Genomic DNA, 14,646 nt, shown 5'->3' with positions numbered 1-14,646 from the left:
CCATTATGTGGGATATTGTGTAACCATTAAACTCCTATAACACAGGAGACGGAACTGAGGCTGGCGCCATCAAGGATTGCTAAAGAGCGGAGGCACAAGCTGAGTCTAACATGGTTTGTTGGTCAGTGTCCTCCCACAAAGTCCTGGCCTCTCAGGCCACTGGGTTTCCTGGCAGGCCTCACAGGACCCCTAGCTGGCTTTGAGCTAGGTGTCCAGGGCGGGGCTACCACAGAATATTCATTGCCTTAGCTCCAGATACTGTGACTCCAGTAAATAAGTAAGGAGATGCCCGTGCGTCGTTCCCTTAGCAACGGTTTCTGTTTGTTCACATTTACGGCTTGATAGCTGCTGTCCTACACAAGTATTTTACCTGGATTGAGTCATTTAGCATCTAATCATCTAGTCACAGCAAGGTGAGGTGGAGACCAGTGGCTCCAAGGGCTTGGAAAAGAGAAAAGGAACCAATCACTTGCAAACAAACAGATGGAAAAAGAAAGCACATATACTGTGTAGCGATTTTTAGTTAGAGGTTTTAAAAGATTCATTTTATTTTTAAGTGTGTGTGTGTGCGTGTGTGTGTGTGTGTGTGTGTGTGTATGCACATGAACAGAGTGTTCAAGGAGGCCAGAAGAGAACATTGGATCCCATGAACTAGAGTAATTGGCAATGATAAGCCTCCCAACATGGGTGCTGGAAATGGAACTCAGCTCAGGTATCTTCTCGAGTTCATGCCCTTTTAACCACTAAGCTATTCCTCCAGATCCCCAGACTTGTAACAATACAGTGGATCCTCTACCAGGAATAGTTTGATGACAGGGCAAAAAAGCAAACAATCTCCCTTGCCAGGCACCATTACTCAACCACACAGGCATCTTGTGAGACCACAGTTCGACAAGCAAGCTTGATAAGGGAATTTGCCAGGGACCATTACTCAACCACACAGGCATCTTGTGAGACCACAGTTCCACAAGCAAGCTTGATAAGGCAACTTGGTAGCTTTCTGTCCTAAAGCACAGATAAGGGCTGGTCTTCCCAAAGCGGAGGGAGGTGAGTGATCAGCAGGCTATGCTTTTGTTTGAAGCTTTCATGGAAGCCTATTCACAATGATGATGGCCACTCAGCAGGAGAGTAACAGATTCACAATGTGGCCCGGAAAGTGAGTAAAAATGCTGAGAGGCCAATCACCTATCAGCTCAAAGAAAGACAGGAAAAGAAAAGCGCAGGGTGATTAAAACCACTTGATTTATTATTTTTTCCATCAGATTGATAGAAATTGCATAATGTGGCGAAATTAAGTTTTTGGTGAGACTGTAAGGAAGACAGACGTTCCAGTCATCTGCCAAGGCAGGGGATGCAACATCTGGGCTTGCAAAGCATTATAAAGAGGAAACTGGGGAAGCCTGATATGATTGTCTCCAACAAGTGCAGGTTTCTCTTTATAGGAAATAATAACTTCAATAATAGCTTGCAAAGAAAACATACAAAAATTAGTATACCTTTTATTTTATTTATTGATTTGGTTTTTGAGACAGGGTGTATCTGTGTAACAGTCCTAGCTGTCCTGGAATTAGCTCTTGTATATCAAGCTGACCTCGAACGCACAGAGATCTGCCTACCTCAGCCTCCCGAGTGCTGGGATTAAAGGTGTGCAACCCCACAGCATGGCTAGTATGCCTTTTAAATCGGGAAGATATGGAAATTATTTCAATATCCTTTGTGAAGAAAAGGAAGAGATATTATCTAGCTTATCCAAATAATGAAATACTAAACAGCTGTCATAGGGAGTTTCATCTGTGCATATTTCTATAATAGATTTCAAAATACAAATAAATACAGTGATTGATGTAATAGTATTGACTTAATGTAGACAGAGACTGCTCATTTGCTTCCCGGTCACCCAGACCCTAATAATAACACAGAAACTATATTAATTACAACACTCTTTGGTCAATAGCTTAGGCATATTTCAAGCTAACTCTTATGTCTTAAATCAACCCATTTCTATTAATCTGTGTATTGCCATGAGGCTGTGGCCTACTGGTAAGTAAGGTTCTGGCTGGCAGCTGGCATCTTTCTCCTTTGGCATCTACATGGTGTCTCCTCAACTTTGCCCCTCACTTTGCTACTTGGGGTGAAAATCCCGAGAGTCAAAACGAGCTTGCTTGTGTCGAGCACTGGCACGAAGGTAAACAGAGCGTGGGGGTTGTAAATGGGGAGATCGGTGCACATGCGCCCAATAACAGAAAATGATCACAAAATTTGGCCCAACCACAACCTGAAACCAGGGCGGCCACGATTTTGTACAGATGCGCAAGAACGTCCCTCTGACCTTGGGCTGGTGCCACCCTCATTGTTGATCTTAGTGACATGGAGAGGTGCCTGAAACAGCTTAGGCAAGCTTGATTTGCTTGTGAAACCTTTGCTCCTGACTGTGTATGTGCCCACGGTTTACAGTGCTATGGGATTATCAATGCGATGTTTTCAGAGAAATTCAATCTGCCGAGAGTTCCCTTTGTTAATCTGATAGAGAGCAGTGCTAGAAAACACGCATGGTTTCTATCGTGTGCCAGTTACTGGGAATGTCGAACCATGGAGCCATTTTTGTTCCAAAGCTACTCAGAGAATAGTAGAGAAGACAGGAATGTTAGAAGTTGGAGCGTCTAAAAAGAGATATGGGAATAGGAGTCCGGACACCCAGTTGGCTACAGTGGGATGGAGCACAACAGCTCCCAAATCCTGCACAAGGTCAGTCAGAGGATCCGGGGAACAACTCCTTGAGGGCAGACCCAACGGGAAGTAGAGAACATGAGCTGGGCTCTTTCCCTTGGGCTTGTTAGGTGAAGGCTAGCAGCTTAACATCTCCATGGCTGTGAATTCTTCACCTCCTACCAGAAGGAAGTCTGTTGGCAGTGGGGGAAAACAAGGTCAGCAAACACAGAGAGTCAAGAGGTGAGAAGTCAGGCGTTCTCAAGGATGTTGGAGCCCTACTTCCAGCTGCACACACTGAGTCTCCATCCCCATCCTTCTCAGTGAAGTGAACCAGGGAGCCCCAGGTGTAAATCTGGACTCCTGTCTGATCCATATCCTGATTAGCTAAATGCAGAGTTAAAGACGCTTGCAGTGTGCTGCGCTGGCCACCACTAAATTGATTGTCCTCATAAACTAAATGCCGTGAACACGTCAAGAGTGGCCACTTGAGGTTGCTCACTGTAGAGTGTCGATGCTTGTATGTTGGAAGAGCACACGGTCAAAGAAAACACTCACTCACATCACTGAAGATAAACAGTGTCAAGGTTGGTTTTCGCAGTCCTGGTGAGATGTCCAGCTTGCTGGTGAGCATGGCCAGCCACTCTGAATGGAATCAAAGGCCCAATGCTTTCTTGAAGGGACAGCCCGATGTGGTGATGTGTGTTAGCCACAAGGAAGCACCAGGAGTGGCCACTCACACACCATTGACTAGGAAGTGTCAGCCCCAGGGTCTCAGACAGTAGCGGCATCTAAAGAAGCTCCACAGATCTCTAACGTCCCCAGAGAGGTTCTCTCTTCCTGAAAGGGTGTGATTGTGACTCCCAATACTTTCCAAAGGGACCCAGTCTTTAGGAAGGGACATTGAAAGAAGCCTAGACATTTGAACAAATTAGGTCGTTTAGATCCGTGGGCAGTGCCTGCCTGAACTTGGCCTTCCTCCTGCCCAGCTGACTGGCAGACCTCGGGAATCTGCTTTGGCTGGACATGACCTGCAGGTACTGGTCATTGTTGCTGTTCTGCTGGTCACTGCTGGATGCCGCTGACACAGAATCAGATTCTGTTAAGGATGGTTCGAACTTGGCTTTGACTCTGGGCGTCAGAGGATGCTGTGGGTAATGGACATTCCTGGGTCGTGGCTTTTTGTGTACAAGGGTGGGCCCCTCAAGCTGCCCCTCAAAACTAGTATCCCCATATCGGTAGTACATCCTTCGCTGGTACTCGGGGTCTCTGGCTCCACTTTCTGGTCTGTCGCCAGTGTAAAAACGAGAAGCCCGAGGAAGGTCTGTCAGGGAGCCGTGGGGGATCGACCATTGGACCAAATCTGCCCTCAGCATCTCCTCCTCTTCTTCACTCAGCGGTGGTGAGCAAGGCTGGTGGGGGGCCCAGGACATGCACTGCTGCACGTTCCTGGGGTACAGCTCTACAATGTCACCTAAGGCATCTATCTTGAAATGCCTTTCTGGCCAGAAAGTCGGGTGGGCCTTTCTGTGACAGTCACGTTCATTTACAACATAGTATCTGGGAGTACGGGGTCTGTGGCCATGTGTCATCAAGGCAGAGACCCCAGGCTCACAGAAACGAGGTCTGATTGGCTGAAAGTCTTTCCGGGAAAGAGGCTCTGAACGGACATCCTTGAGGGGCTGTGTCTGTGTCACGGATGTATAGGATCTGTTCTTGTGGAGGTTGCCTGTGCTGGCACATGGCCCATGTGGGTACCTGTAAGACAGAAGTGGTTAAGTATCTATGGCCTCTCTCTCCCTCCTTCCAAAGCATCTGCTGGTGATGCACTCATGGACCACACTGGACATCTCAGAGCCTTTATATAACAAGGGATGCCAGTCACCATGGAGATGCATGGCAAGGGCATGTGATATCCTATCACAGAGCACTGGTTCTGTTAGGACCATTTCATGGGACCAAAGTTTGTGGAGTGCATTTTAGGAATACTGCTCTAGTGGCCAAATTGCCCTCCAGGTTCTCAGCCACTCCCTTAAATGTCCATGTTGGGGAGATATACCTGTTCCAAGGACTAGTGACTGGTTTGACACCTCGACCCCCCCCATGACCCCCCCCAAAGAAGGACTTAGGTCCCTTGCTACTTGCCTAGGTACTACAAGATATGAAGAAACTTGCTTAAGAAAAAAAATCTTGGTTTCTATGATAACTTGCAGAAAGGAAAAAGAAAAACTGTATTTATCTCTATGGTATCTGCTGTTCTACAAATGATGAATTTAACTGGCTATGACTTTGGGCCAACATAACTCTGTCCCCTGACTCATCTGGGTGCTGTACACATACTCAAGGCAGCTGGGTTCTCCTACTTTCTGAAAGAGGAGTCTGAAGCAGTTGGTTCATATAATAATGCGTTGAAGATTTTCCCAATAACTCGATCGGTCTCATCCAAAGCAGAGACCGTTTACCATTAATACAGCCATTCTAGGAGTGAAAGTGGAATGAGGTTGGATAGAAAGATGGGGAAGCTATGGGACTTGGGGAGAAAGGAAGGAGCTGAGGACCCCAGGGTGTAATCGGAGTCTCTCACCAGCTGAGAAGCAGGAATCCAGCACACTCGACACTGGCTGTGAGGGTTGGGGCACAGGGTTCATAGCCCTCTCATACACAGATACTTTATGTGTAGGAAGGAGCCAGGATTAAGGCCTGAATGTCTATGACTTTGAGTAGAGCCATTCCTGTCCCCGGGGAACCTCAAACAAGACTGCTCACTTGGTTTCCAGTGCCCATATTTTGACTTCCTGTGTCCCTGAGAGCGGCATATTTTCATCTTATAAATTGCGATCCTGCCAGGTGTTCCGGAGGAATCTCCTCTAAATTTCCTAATAGCCCTCTGCGTATAATAACTTCAACCCCTATGGCAACAAACACAGCAACAAAGCAAAAACAAAGGAGTCCACACCCCTGCTCTCCAGTACATCCTAGTTTTCCTTCGTGTACCTCTCTGTCACTTCGCCCTCCTGCTTCAGCCTGTATTGAAATGACTTTTCTAGCCTCAGCTCCACTTCATAAACTGGCTAGTCCTGAAATTCTTCCCAAGGTGGAAGCTGCAGATCACAGTTCGGCCTGCATCAGGTTCTTAAAACTCTTGGGGGGAACTCCTGAGGCTACTGAGGGCAATGGTGCTGAGCTGTGCCTTCTGCTTCTGCACCCCCAAATCCTGTCTGGGGACACGAACTGTTAAAAAGCCGTCTTATTTTCATAGGCTACAGAAATATGTATGCTGGGCAGCAAGAAAGATTTTCTTACAGATTCTGTGGTAATGTAAGGTTTGAAAAATTTGGACCTCCCCTCCCACTTCCCACATCCTCAGGGTCCCAGCGGTCCCTGTCTTCTGACTCCTTCTGTTAGACCTGGAGTTCAAGGACCCCAGCCTCTTGATGGCTCTTCTGGTCCTGCCACCAGTAATGACAGAAGAAGTCGACTTCCTTTCTGTGTCAGAGGTCACCCTCACCTGCTGGAGTCCTGCTCTGGCTTTGATCTGGATCCACCTGGAAGAGGAGAGCAGGGGTCCCTGGACCCTTGGCGAGGACTCTGGGGCAGGGACCTTGTGACCGTCTCCATCCTGAGGCTCTTGCTACTCAGAGAGTCAAAGTTGACCATGGTGCCATTGTTTTGGGGCGTTGCCAAGTATGCTGAGGACAGCTGGCTGATGAGGTCACCTTCCTTTAGAAGCCTCTTGGTGCTTTCTTCATGAGTCTGGATTCGAGCTGCGGGCAGAGGGGAGCAGATGACATGCCCAGCTTTACTATGCTTTGATCCTTAAGTCCTTCACAAGGCCCGTATGCTAAGACCTGGTCCCTAAGCTGGTACTCTTGGGGCAGGGAAAAGTGGCACCTTTAAGACTAGGGCCTGGTGGTTAAGTACTCTGGTCATAGGGGTCATATTCTCTGAGGGGCTTGTGAGAACCTGTTCTGCTTCAGACTGTGGGGTAAACAGACTTGCTGGGCAAACACTGGCAGTGTGGTGTACTCCCTTCCTGAACAATGGGGCCAGTGGAGCAGATTGGCACCTGGAACTGTGAGCCAAGATAGACATTACTGTCTCTATAAGAAAGTGATGCCGGGTGTTTGTTATCCCGGCAGAAGGCTGGCTGACACAAAGCTGATTCAGCTGCAGGACTATCATAAAAACGCAGTCTATAGGTGTCAGCCGCACCCACAAACACAGTGAACCCATAAGGTATCCAGGGAGCTTAAGTGAGAACTCGAGGAACCCAGGGCAACCCCAAGACTACAGGGTATAATCTCCTACTCCTAAAGCAAGGGAGTATGATTGAGAAAGTTTCTGTGGATCCTGCTTTGGGGGAGGCTCTGCCTAGATTAAACAATGATTCTTGATTGGTTAGTCATCTCTAACAGATACAGTGGGTTTTATAGCACAAGCCAGTCACCTTGGGGTGTGATGCTTAGGCCTGAGTCTCCTAGAGGAGATGAGTTCTCTTCCAGATAGCTCACCTTAAAACAGTCACAGTGACTGGCTCATGACAACATTTGAGTACCATGGCAGGTAGTGTGGGCTGTGCGCCAGCTCGGTGGTACCAACCGAGCATCCTCAGTGCACTCTACTGGTGGCCTTAAGAAGCAGGGTCACTGCCTCTGTTTTAAGCTATACCTGCCCACCTCCCAACCCTCAAGTCTGGCCTTCTAGCCACACCAAATCTTGCTCTTCACACTTTTCGTCTCTTCTGGGCCTTAGCTTTCTCTTCATGATGGGTTTGAGTTTAGAGAACTGGAGGAAAGACGGTATGGCCTTGGAGAATCTATGACTTTGGATCTTTACTCTGGAATCTGCTTCAGCAGCCAGGCCTGCCTGCCAGGCATCACTAGGTGAAGGTAGTACGTACGGAGAAGATCTGAGTAGAGGCCTGGGATGTGGGCTCACATGGGAAGAGATGGGTGCCTGAGAGGACATACACCATGTGGCCATACATGCAGATTCTTGAGCATTTTCCATCCTACCACACTGAGTTTTCGCTCCTGTTTCAAAGCCCCTTTCTGATGACAGAGGTCCAGGGCTTAGTTACATGCCTGGGCATGATTAAATCAAGGGCCCAGAGCTGTGGATGGCCCTGGTTTTTCTTTAGTGTGCCCACTGACTTGTGAAAACCCCGCAGTGGTTATGAGGCATTTTCACAAGTGGTAGGCCTTCTGCCCTTTCTCAAAATGCCTATCAACTTAGAGAGTAGACATTTGTATTTGAAGATTCACTTACCCTCTACCATCTGGGCAACTTTTTTCTTGTCTTCAGATCTTGCCTGAAATATGAACAAGAATCAGTTTGCTTGGGGTTTGAGAGGAGGCAGTTAACGTTTTACTTTGGGGAGAGAGAAGACTTAGGTGCTATCATTCCGACCTTGGGCATGATAGCACCAATGAGAACAGAATGCTCAGGTCATGGAGACGGTGATGTGGGATTTCCTTCTGTATTTTGTGATTACTGTTGATAAATAAAGAAACTGCTTTGGACCTATAGCAGGGCAGAATTTAGTTTGGAGGGGAAAACTAAGCTGAATGCTGGGAGAAAAGGGCGGAGTCAGGGAGAAGCCATGGAACCGCTGGAGACAGACATACTGAAACTTTGCTGGTCGGCCACGTCCTCGTGGTGATGCACAGATTAATGGAGGTGGGTTAAATTAATATGTAAGGGTTAGCCAAAAAGAAGCTAGAGCTAATGGGCCAAGCAGTGATTTAAATAATACAGTTTCTGTGTGGTTATTTTGGTTCTGGGCAGCCAGGACAAATAAGCGGCCTCCTCCAAGACTGGACCTGCTACTTGAGTAAATCAGTACCAAGATGGAAGAGCCAAGGCTTTGCACCTGATGGGTTTCCTGTAAGGACAACTAATTCATGGGTGTGTGACATTCTGCCAAGTCAGGCAGAGTATCCTGTATCTGAAGGAGTTGGGACCTGTAGTTTTCATATTCTGGTTATCTTAGCGCTTTCTCTTCACCTGTACATGCGGCCTGGAGATGATTTTATAGAATACTATAATTTTGGGCACAAAACATTTTCATGGTGTAGAATTTTCCACTCGTGGCCTCATGTTGATGACCAGAGACTTTCAGGTCTTGAAGTAATTCAGAATTCAGATCTTTAGATTTGGGAGGCTCAGCCTGATGTGGCTTCAGTTTCAAAGAAAATACAGATCAGCCACTAGGGAAATATCCACGGGCAAAATGCTCTGCAGCTGGAAGGGGATTTCTAACTTGACATTTCACAAAGCTAGCTTTTTAGCCCTTTACAGAAGTTTGGATTTATGGGAGCATTTGTTTTTCTTTCCTTCATGGAAAGGGTGCAGGGAGTTGATCTTCAATGACGGTAAAGACAAAGAAGGTGACCAGGATGCCACACTTAAGGAAGTATGATTCTCAGTGTTAAGAAAGGCAGGGTAGACAGGACCCAGAGAAAGCCTCCTTGAATTTGGTACCCTGGATGCTTCCCTGTCCACCTCCAGACCCTAAGGGAGGGGATACAGAGGAGTAGTTGTGGAAGGGCTGGAAGTATCTGCCGCAATTTGGTTACTTTAGGAGAGGATGTGAACCGCAGGTGGAAAGGAGTTCACACCGGCCGTATCTAAAGGATTAGAAAGAGGAGAAGGGAAGCTTAGGGTGCAAACAGCCCTAGGGGCTCAAGGGTTAAAGTTGACCCAGGTTAGGTTAGCGTGGCTCCTCACGAGTCTATTAAAGTCTGCAGAGGTACCTGGCACCTTGAGACTACTCAAGTGAGCAGGCTTGCTCCCAGCAAATGTCAGCAACCCACGGGGTGTTCTTAGAAATCACTTGGGGGGACTTCATGGGTAGCCACTTTGTACCATAGTACGTGGCCAAGTGATGCTAGAACCTGAGGGTCTGAGTTCCTTTGCACTTTCCTGCTGGAGAGAGTACAGGCATATGACCAGGGCTGACATCGCCAGGGATGAGAGCGGAGATCAGATGATGCTTACGTTTTGGATCTGCATCCTGAGCTGCTGGCTGCTGAGTTTCAGGGACCTGGCGATGCTCTGCAGGTAGTAGATGAGCATGCTGGAAGGGACATGGAACAGTGAGCAGGCTGGAAGGACATGGAACAGTGAGTGGGCTGGAAGGACATGGAACAGTGAGTGGGCTTCAGCTGGCTCTTTAGCGTTCAAGTCCTACTCAGGCAGCAGAGGAAGTAAGCGCTCCCAGGTCAGATATGGGCTGCCCACTGACTCCTGAACCCCGAACAAATATGTATCTGCCTTCCCTCCCTCCCATTGCCTTCAGTTTCTGCACCCTGACAGTAAAAACGAGGTACCAAGATCAGCAGACACTTTGCAGCCAATCAAGCGGTAGGGATAGGTGCTTGTTTTACTTCTCCCTGAAAGCACTCCTAAACATAAGCGACTCAGCGGAATGATGGCATTTCAAAATTCTCTGCATTGCTGCAGAATACTATACTGGTACTAATAGTATCCCGTCCCATTATAGTGGCGACAGTAATCCACCAGATGCTGTGGTTGAATCAGTCACTATGCAGATGTCTCTCTGTGGCATGGTGGCTTGTGCCACTCTAAAGTGTGGCTCGGATCATCAACTCCTGTAAGTGATTTCTGGATGGATTAATGTCATTTCATTATTGGACAGCAGTGTGATCATGTGGACACACACACACACACACACACACACACACACACACACACACACACCACAGAGCTGTTCTTGAAGGGTGAGGGGTGTGACATCCTCTGGAGGCTGAGAGGGGCTGATGCCCCTTCAAGGCTGAGAGTTATGACAGATTGTGGAGGCTGGGAGATGTGGTATCCCCTGGAAGCCGGGAGGTATGATGGCCTCTGGAGGCTGGGAAGTGTAGTGCCCCCTGGAGGTTGGGAGGAGTGATGCCCCCTGGAGGCTGGAAGGTGTAGCACTCACAATAGAAGCAGTACCGCTGGGAGTATCACCACGGGGCTGCTGATGTGTCCCACCACAATGTGAAACCATGCAGGGAAGTCATTCTCTATCGTCTCTGACACGATGTCATAGATCTTCTCTTGCCCACTGTGAGAAAGGAAAAGATAATTCTGGATGTGACTGCTTTTGGCTATGGAATGATTCAAGACCTATCAAAAAATTGTTTGGGTGTCTAGAGGTGGAGCTCCCAAACCAGCTACAAAAGCTGGAGGCAAATCTCCAAATGGCAAAGATGCCTAATGTTTCCAGAAGTTCTGTGAAGTAGTCATTTAGTTACCCAGTAGGACTGGAGGTGGGCAATTGATCACAGTACAAGTACACTGACTTTTTAATGAGCAAATGAAGATACCTCCAAGGGTTTGGGTGTCAAAATTAAGTTGGCTTAGGCATCAATGAAGACCGCGGTTGAGATTTCTGTACAGTGAGATACTGTAGACATCAGCCATATAGATTTGTATACAGCTGTTCCTTTCCTTTTTTCCTTCCTTCCTTCCTTCCTTTTTTTCTTTTAAGATTATAGTATAATTACATCATTTTATTCTTTTATTTTTTCCCCACCAAACCTATTATAGACCTCTTCCTTGCTCTCTTTAAAACACATCATGTCTTATTTTATTGATTGCTATCATATGTATATATGTATATACATATATTCCTAAATACATAAATACAACCTGCGTGGTCTGTATATTTCTCGTATGAACATTTTCAGTTTTGAGACAGAGTCTTACTTGGTGTAAAGGTCTGTCCTGTCCCTTTAAGAGACAAGCCACGCCCCTTGTCATGCCCCCCAGTCTGCTAAGGCAGGCAGATCTTCTCTCTCTCTCTCTCTCTCTCTCTCTCTCTCTCTCTCTCTCTGAGGCAGCTTCTGCCTTGCTCCCTTCTCCCCATTTCTCCCCTTCCCCCTTCTTTCTCTCTGCCTCTCTCTGTGCTCTTCCCCCTTCTCCCCCTTTCCCTTCTCTTCCATAACCCACTAAATAAATATCCAACCTCATTCTGCATGGTGTGTGCCTATCCATGTCTATGTCTCTCACCCACAGTGTGGTTCCCTGCCTGGGGCTCACTGCCTGCCATGGCCCGTGGGCCCCTTGGGGAATGGCGCTGTTTTATTTTTACCATAACACTTGGGATCTCAGGCTGGCCTTAAACTATTGACAATCCTCCTGCCTCAGCCTCCCAAATACTAGGATTTAGAGGTGTGATGAACCATACTAGGCTTCTTTTTTTCCTCTTACTTAAAAATATTACATTATATTCATCGATCTGTTTACTTATTTTTTTTTCCTGTGTGTGTTACCTGAAGGGGCCACAGTTGAGAGACGGTTTGTAGTGGACAATGGCAAAGATGGTTGGCAGCATGCAGAGGAAGAGCATGAACAGGAGCATGGCCAGGTAGAAGTTGTTGGATCTGCAGAAAGACCAGTTATCATATAGCATTCACTCTGGAGCCTGAGTGAGCACATCCTATTAACCCATGCCGAGGCAGGCAGCACCTCTGGAGATGGAACTGGTCCCTAATGAGGGGCCAGGATGGCTCAGTTGGCAAAGTGTTTGCTGTACAAGCAAGAGGACCTGAGTGAATTTAATCTGTAATAATTCTAGAAATCCCAGCACTCAAGAGGCAGAGACAGGAGAGTCCCTGGGGCTCACTGTCTAATCAGGCTGGCCAAACTGGCAAACCATAAGGTGGAGAGTAACTGAGAAAAATCAAACTCTGCCTTCCATACTTACGCACACACATGTGCAATGCACTTGCATACATACATAAACCAGCATGTGCTTGAGTGAGGATGTGCATGCTTGAGTGCTCACGCACGCATGCGCGCGCACACCCACACACCCACACACACCCACACCCACACACACACACACACACACACACACACACACACACACACACCTGTGCTGTGTGTGAGGGGCCTGCGCAGTATAGAAACCTGGAAATCAGCTTTCAGCAAAAGGCTTCCAGCCCAGCAAATTCACTTCACAAACCGTGGCTGGGCACTTGTAAGTTGTAAGCCAAGAAGGTGATGGCAGTGGCTCCACCCCTGTGTGCCCAGCCTCTACCCAGTTAGTGCTACAGGGGGCAATCTTAGAACTGCTGCCCACACACCTGGGGCCCTACCTAATTGTCGTGGAATATTAACAGGGCCATTGCACCTGGCATTTCCTCTGGAGGGATGGCCACTTAGGCCTTGGAATTATCTCTTGTAAATATCAGTGATTGTTATCTGAGATTTATGGGGTTGCTCTATCTTGGAGATTTCAGAATCTCAGTTGTGAGACCTTCCGGGCACACCTGGACTTCTTATAATGACTATGTTTGCTTAGGTAATGGTTCCGTAGGACAACTCCGAGTTCAGATAAGAGATTCAGATAAGTGAATTCGGGAATCCACTAGCTAAATGATCTTTCGTGTATCAATAAAAAGATCTCTTACAGAGCTCCTGGTCAGACAGTCCACAAGACTGGCTCCCTTGCTGCTTTTGCTGAGCCTGAATTCATTTTGCACTTGCTCTCTTTCTTTGACTGACCAGTGTAACTTCAAACACTGGTGTCTGGTGCCTTCCTTTCCTGCTGCTGCCTAGAGCTTGCCTCTTGGGTCTCGGGAAGAGACCCACAACCATCTGCCTTGGATGACATTTTTCTCTCTGCCCCTTACTGCTCAGAGTAAATAGTCCCAGGCTGGTATCAGGGCCTTCAAAAGCCTGGCTTCCCCAACAGTGACTCAGACCAATTTGATATATGAGGCCTTGTATATAGTTTATTGGTCTAGTGATGTTCAACTACCCTGTCTGCTGGTTTCCCCATCTTCCCCATTCTCTGACAAAAAGGGCTTAACCAGAAGTCCTGCATGGAATGCGTTAAGTAGGTGCTAATGTTTGTACCCTTTGCAGTCTGTGCTGATGCGTGGTTGCCTTTGTGGGGTCTTTGGGAGGTGCAGATTAAATTAACTACATGTCAATATATAAAACTACATATATCCAAACATAAGCATAAATGTATACTGGTCACCAGGTAAAATATAAATAGATTGATTGCTTTCTAGGTCATGTTAAAACATTTGATAGCCACTGACAGAGCTACAGCTAATTAATTAATTAATTATTGTGATAATTAATTTGTCAGATAGTTATGTGACAAAACACTGTAACTGAGGTCTAATCAGGAGACTCAAAATGTGTTATGAATTCAGTCATGTGGCTAAGATGAAATGCAGGAAAGAGTAAGCAGCGTCAGGATTGTAGAACAATTCAAACTTTTCACCAGCTGTGAAAACCAATGTATCCGGGCTCTAACCCTCAGCCTGCCACCCTGTGGTATGCGCCTGACCAAAAGATGGTCATGGGTGTTGGGCATTACAGTCAGCATCTGGGAGCAGCCACAATACAGATAAAGAAATGTGAAGGCCAGTTGTGTGTGTTTCCTCAGCAACACGAGGAAGGAAAACAAAATGTTGAGTGAAGAAAAACAAACAAACCAACAGCCCTGAACACAAAGGAACACATTCTGTGTGTGTCACGTTTAGCACAAGCGGCAAAACCAGGCAAACCCAGCTAGTTCTGGAGAAATCAGGGCGACAGGAAGGAGAAGTGATGTGTTCTGGGGATCACTCACGTTCTGCTCGTATGTGGATGCTGGTTGCACCTTTGTGATCAGCCTGTGAACGTCCAAGCCTGGTAATTTCTAACCTGTGCTCTTTTTTTTCCAAATAGTCCCTAGAGGTTAATAAAAACTTAAGAACAGACGTGCCAAGAGCTTTAAAGGGATGTGTTAGCATTCAGGCATTCTGCTGGCCTGAGCACCGTCACCGGTCAGGTTGTGCTTGTCAGTGCTCAGGCAAATCAGGCAAATACCTAGCCAGTCTCAATCTGCTTGCCTTGTGCTGCGTGGCTTCTGTACGCATGCGCCAAGGCCCCTCTAAAAGCCAGCTCCACTGGTTTCCCTCCACTAAT

The 14,646-nt window shown here is 47.2% G+C and overlaps 1 protein-coding gene across 1 annotated transcript in view; it reads right to left on the bottom strand.

Moving 5' to 3' along the window:
- Nucleotides 1-1,489: 1,489 nt before the first annotated feature.
- The window catches only part of Tmc3 (transmembrane channel like 3), a 35,685-nt gene continuing 22,528 nt past the window's right edge, over nucleotides 1,490-14,646 (bottom strand). The window contains exons 17-22 of the mRNA XM_075952439.1: nucleotides 11,988-12,098; nucleotides 10,652-10,777; nucleotides 9,706-9,784; nucleotides 7,975-8,017; nucleotides 6,215-6,470; nucleotides 1,490-4,464 (exon numbers count right to left, since the gene is read on the bottom strand). Of these exons, the coding sequence (XP_075808554.1) occupies nucleotides 3,621-4,464; nucleotides 6,215-6,470; nucleotides 7,975-8,017; nucleotides 9,706-9,784; nucleotides 10,652-10,777; nucleotides 11,988-12,098 (1,459 nt within the window). The 3' untranslated portion in view covers nucleotides 1,490-3,620. The remainder of the gene's footprint in view (nucleotides 4,465-6,214; nucleotides 6,471-7,974; nucleotides 8,018-9,705; nucleotides 9,785-10,651; nucleotides 10,778-11,987; nucleotides 12,099-14,646) is intronic.

Source organism: Microtus pennsylvanicus, chromosome 18 (genome assembly GCF_037038515.1).
Source record: "Microtus pennsylvanicus isolate mMicPen1 chromosome 18, mMicPen1.hap1, whole genome shotgun sequence".
Classification (NCBI taxonomy): Eukaryota; Metazoa; Chordata; class Mammalia; order Rodentia; family Cricetidae; genus Microtus; species Microtus pennsylvanicus.
The sequence above is the reverse complement of the archived record's forward strand: the minus strand, read 5'-3'. Positions and strand labels throughout refer to the sequence as shown.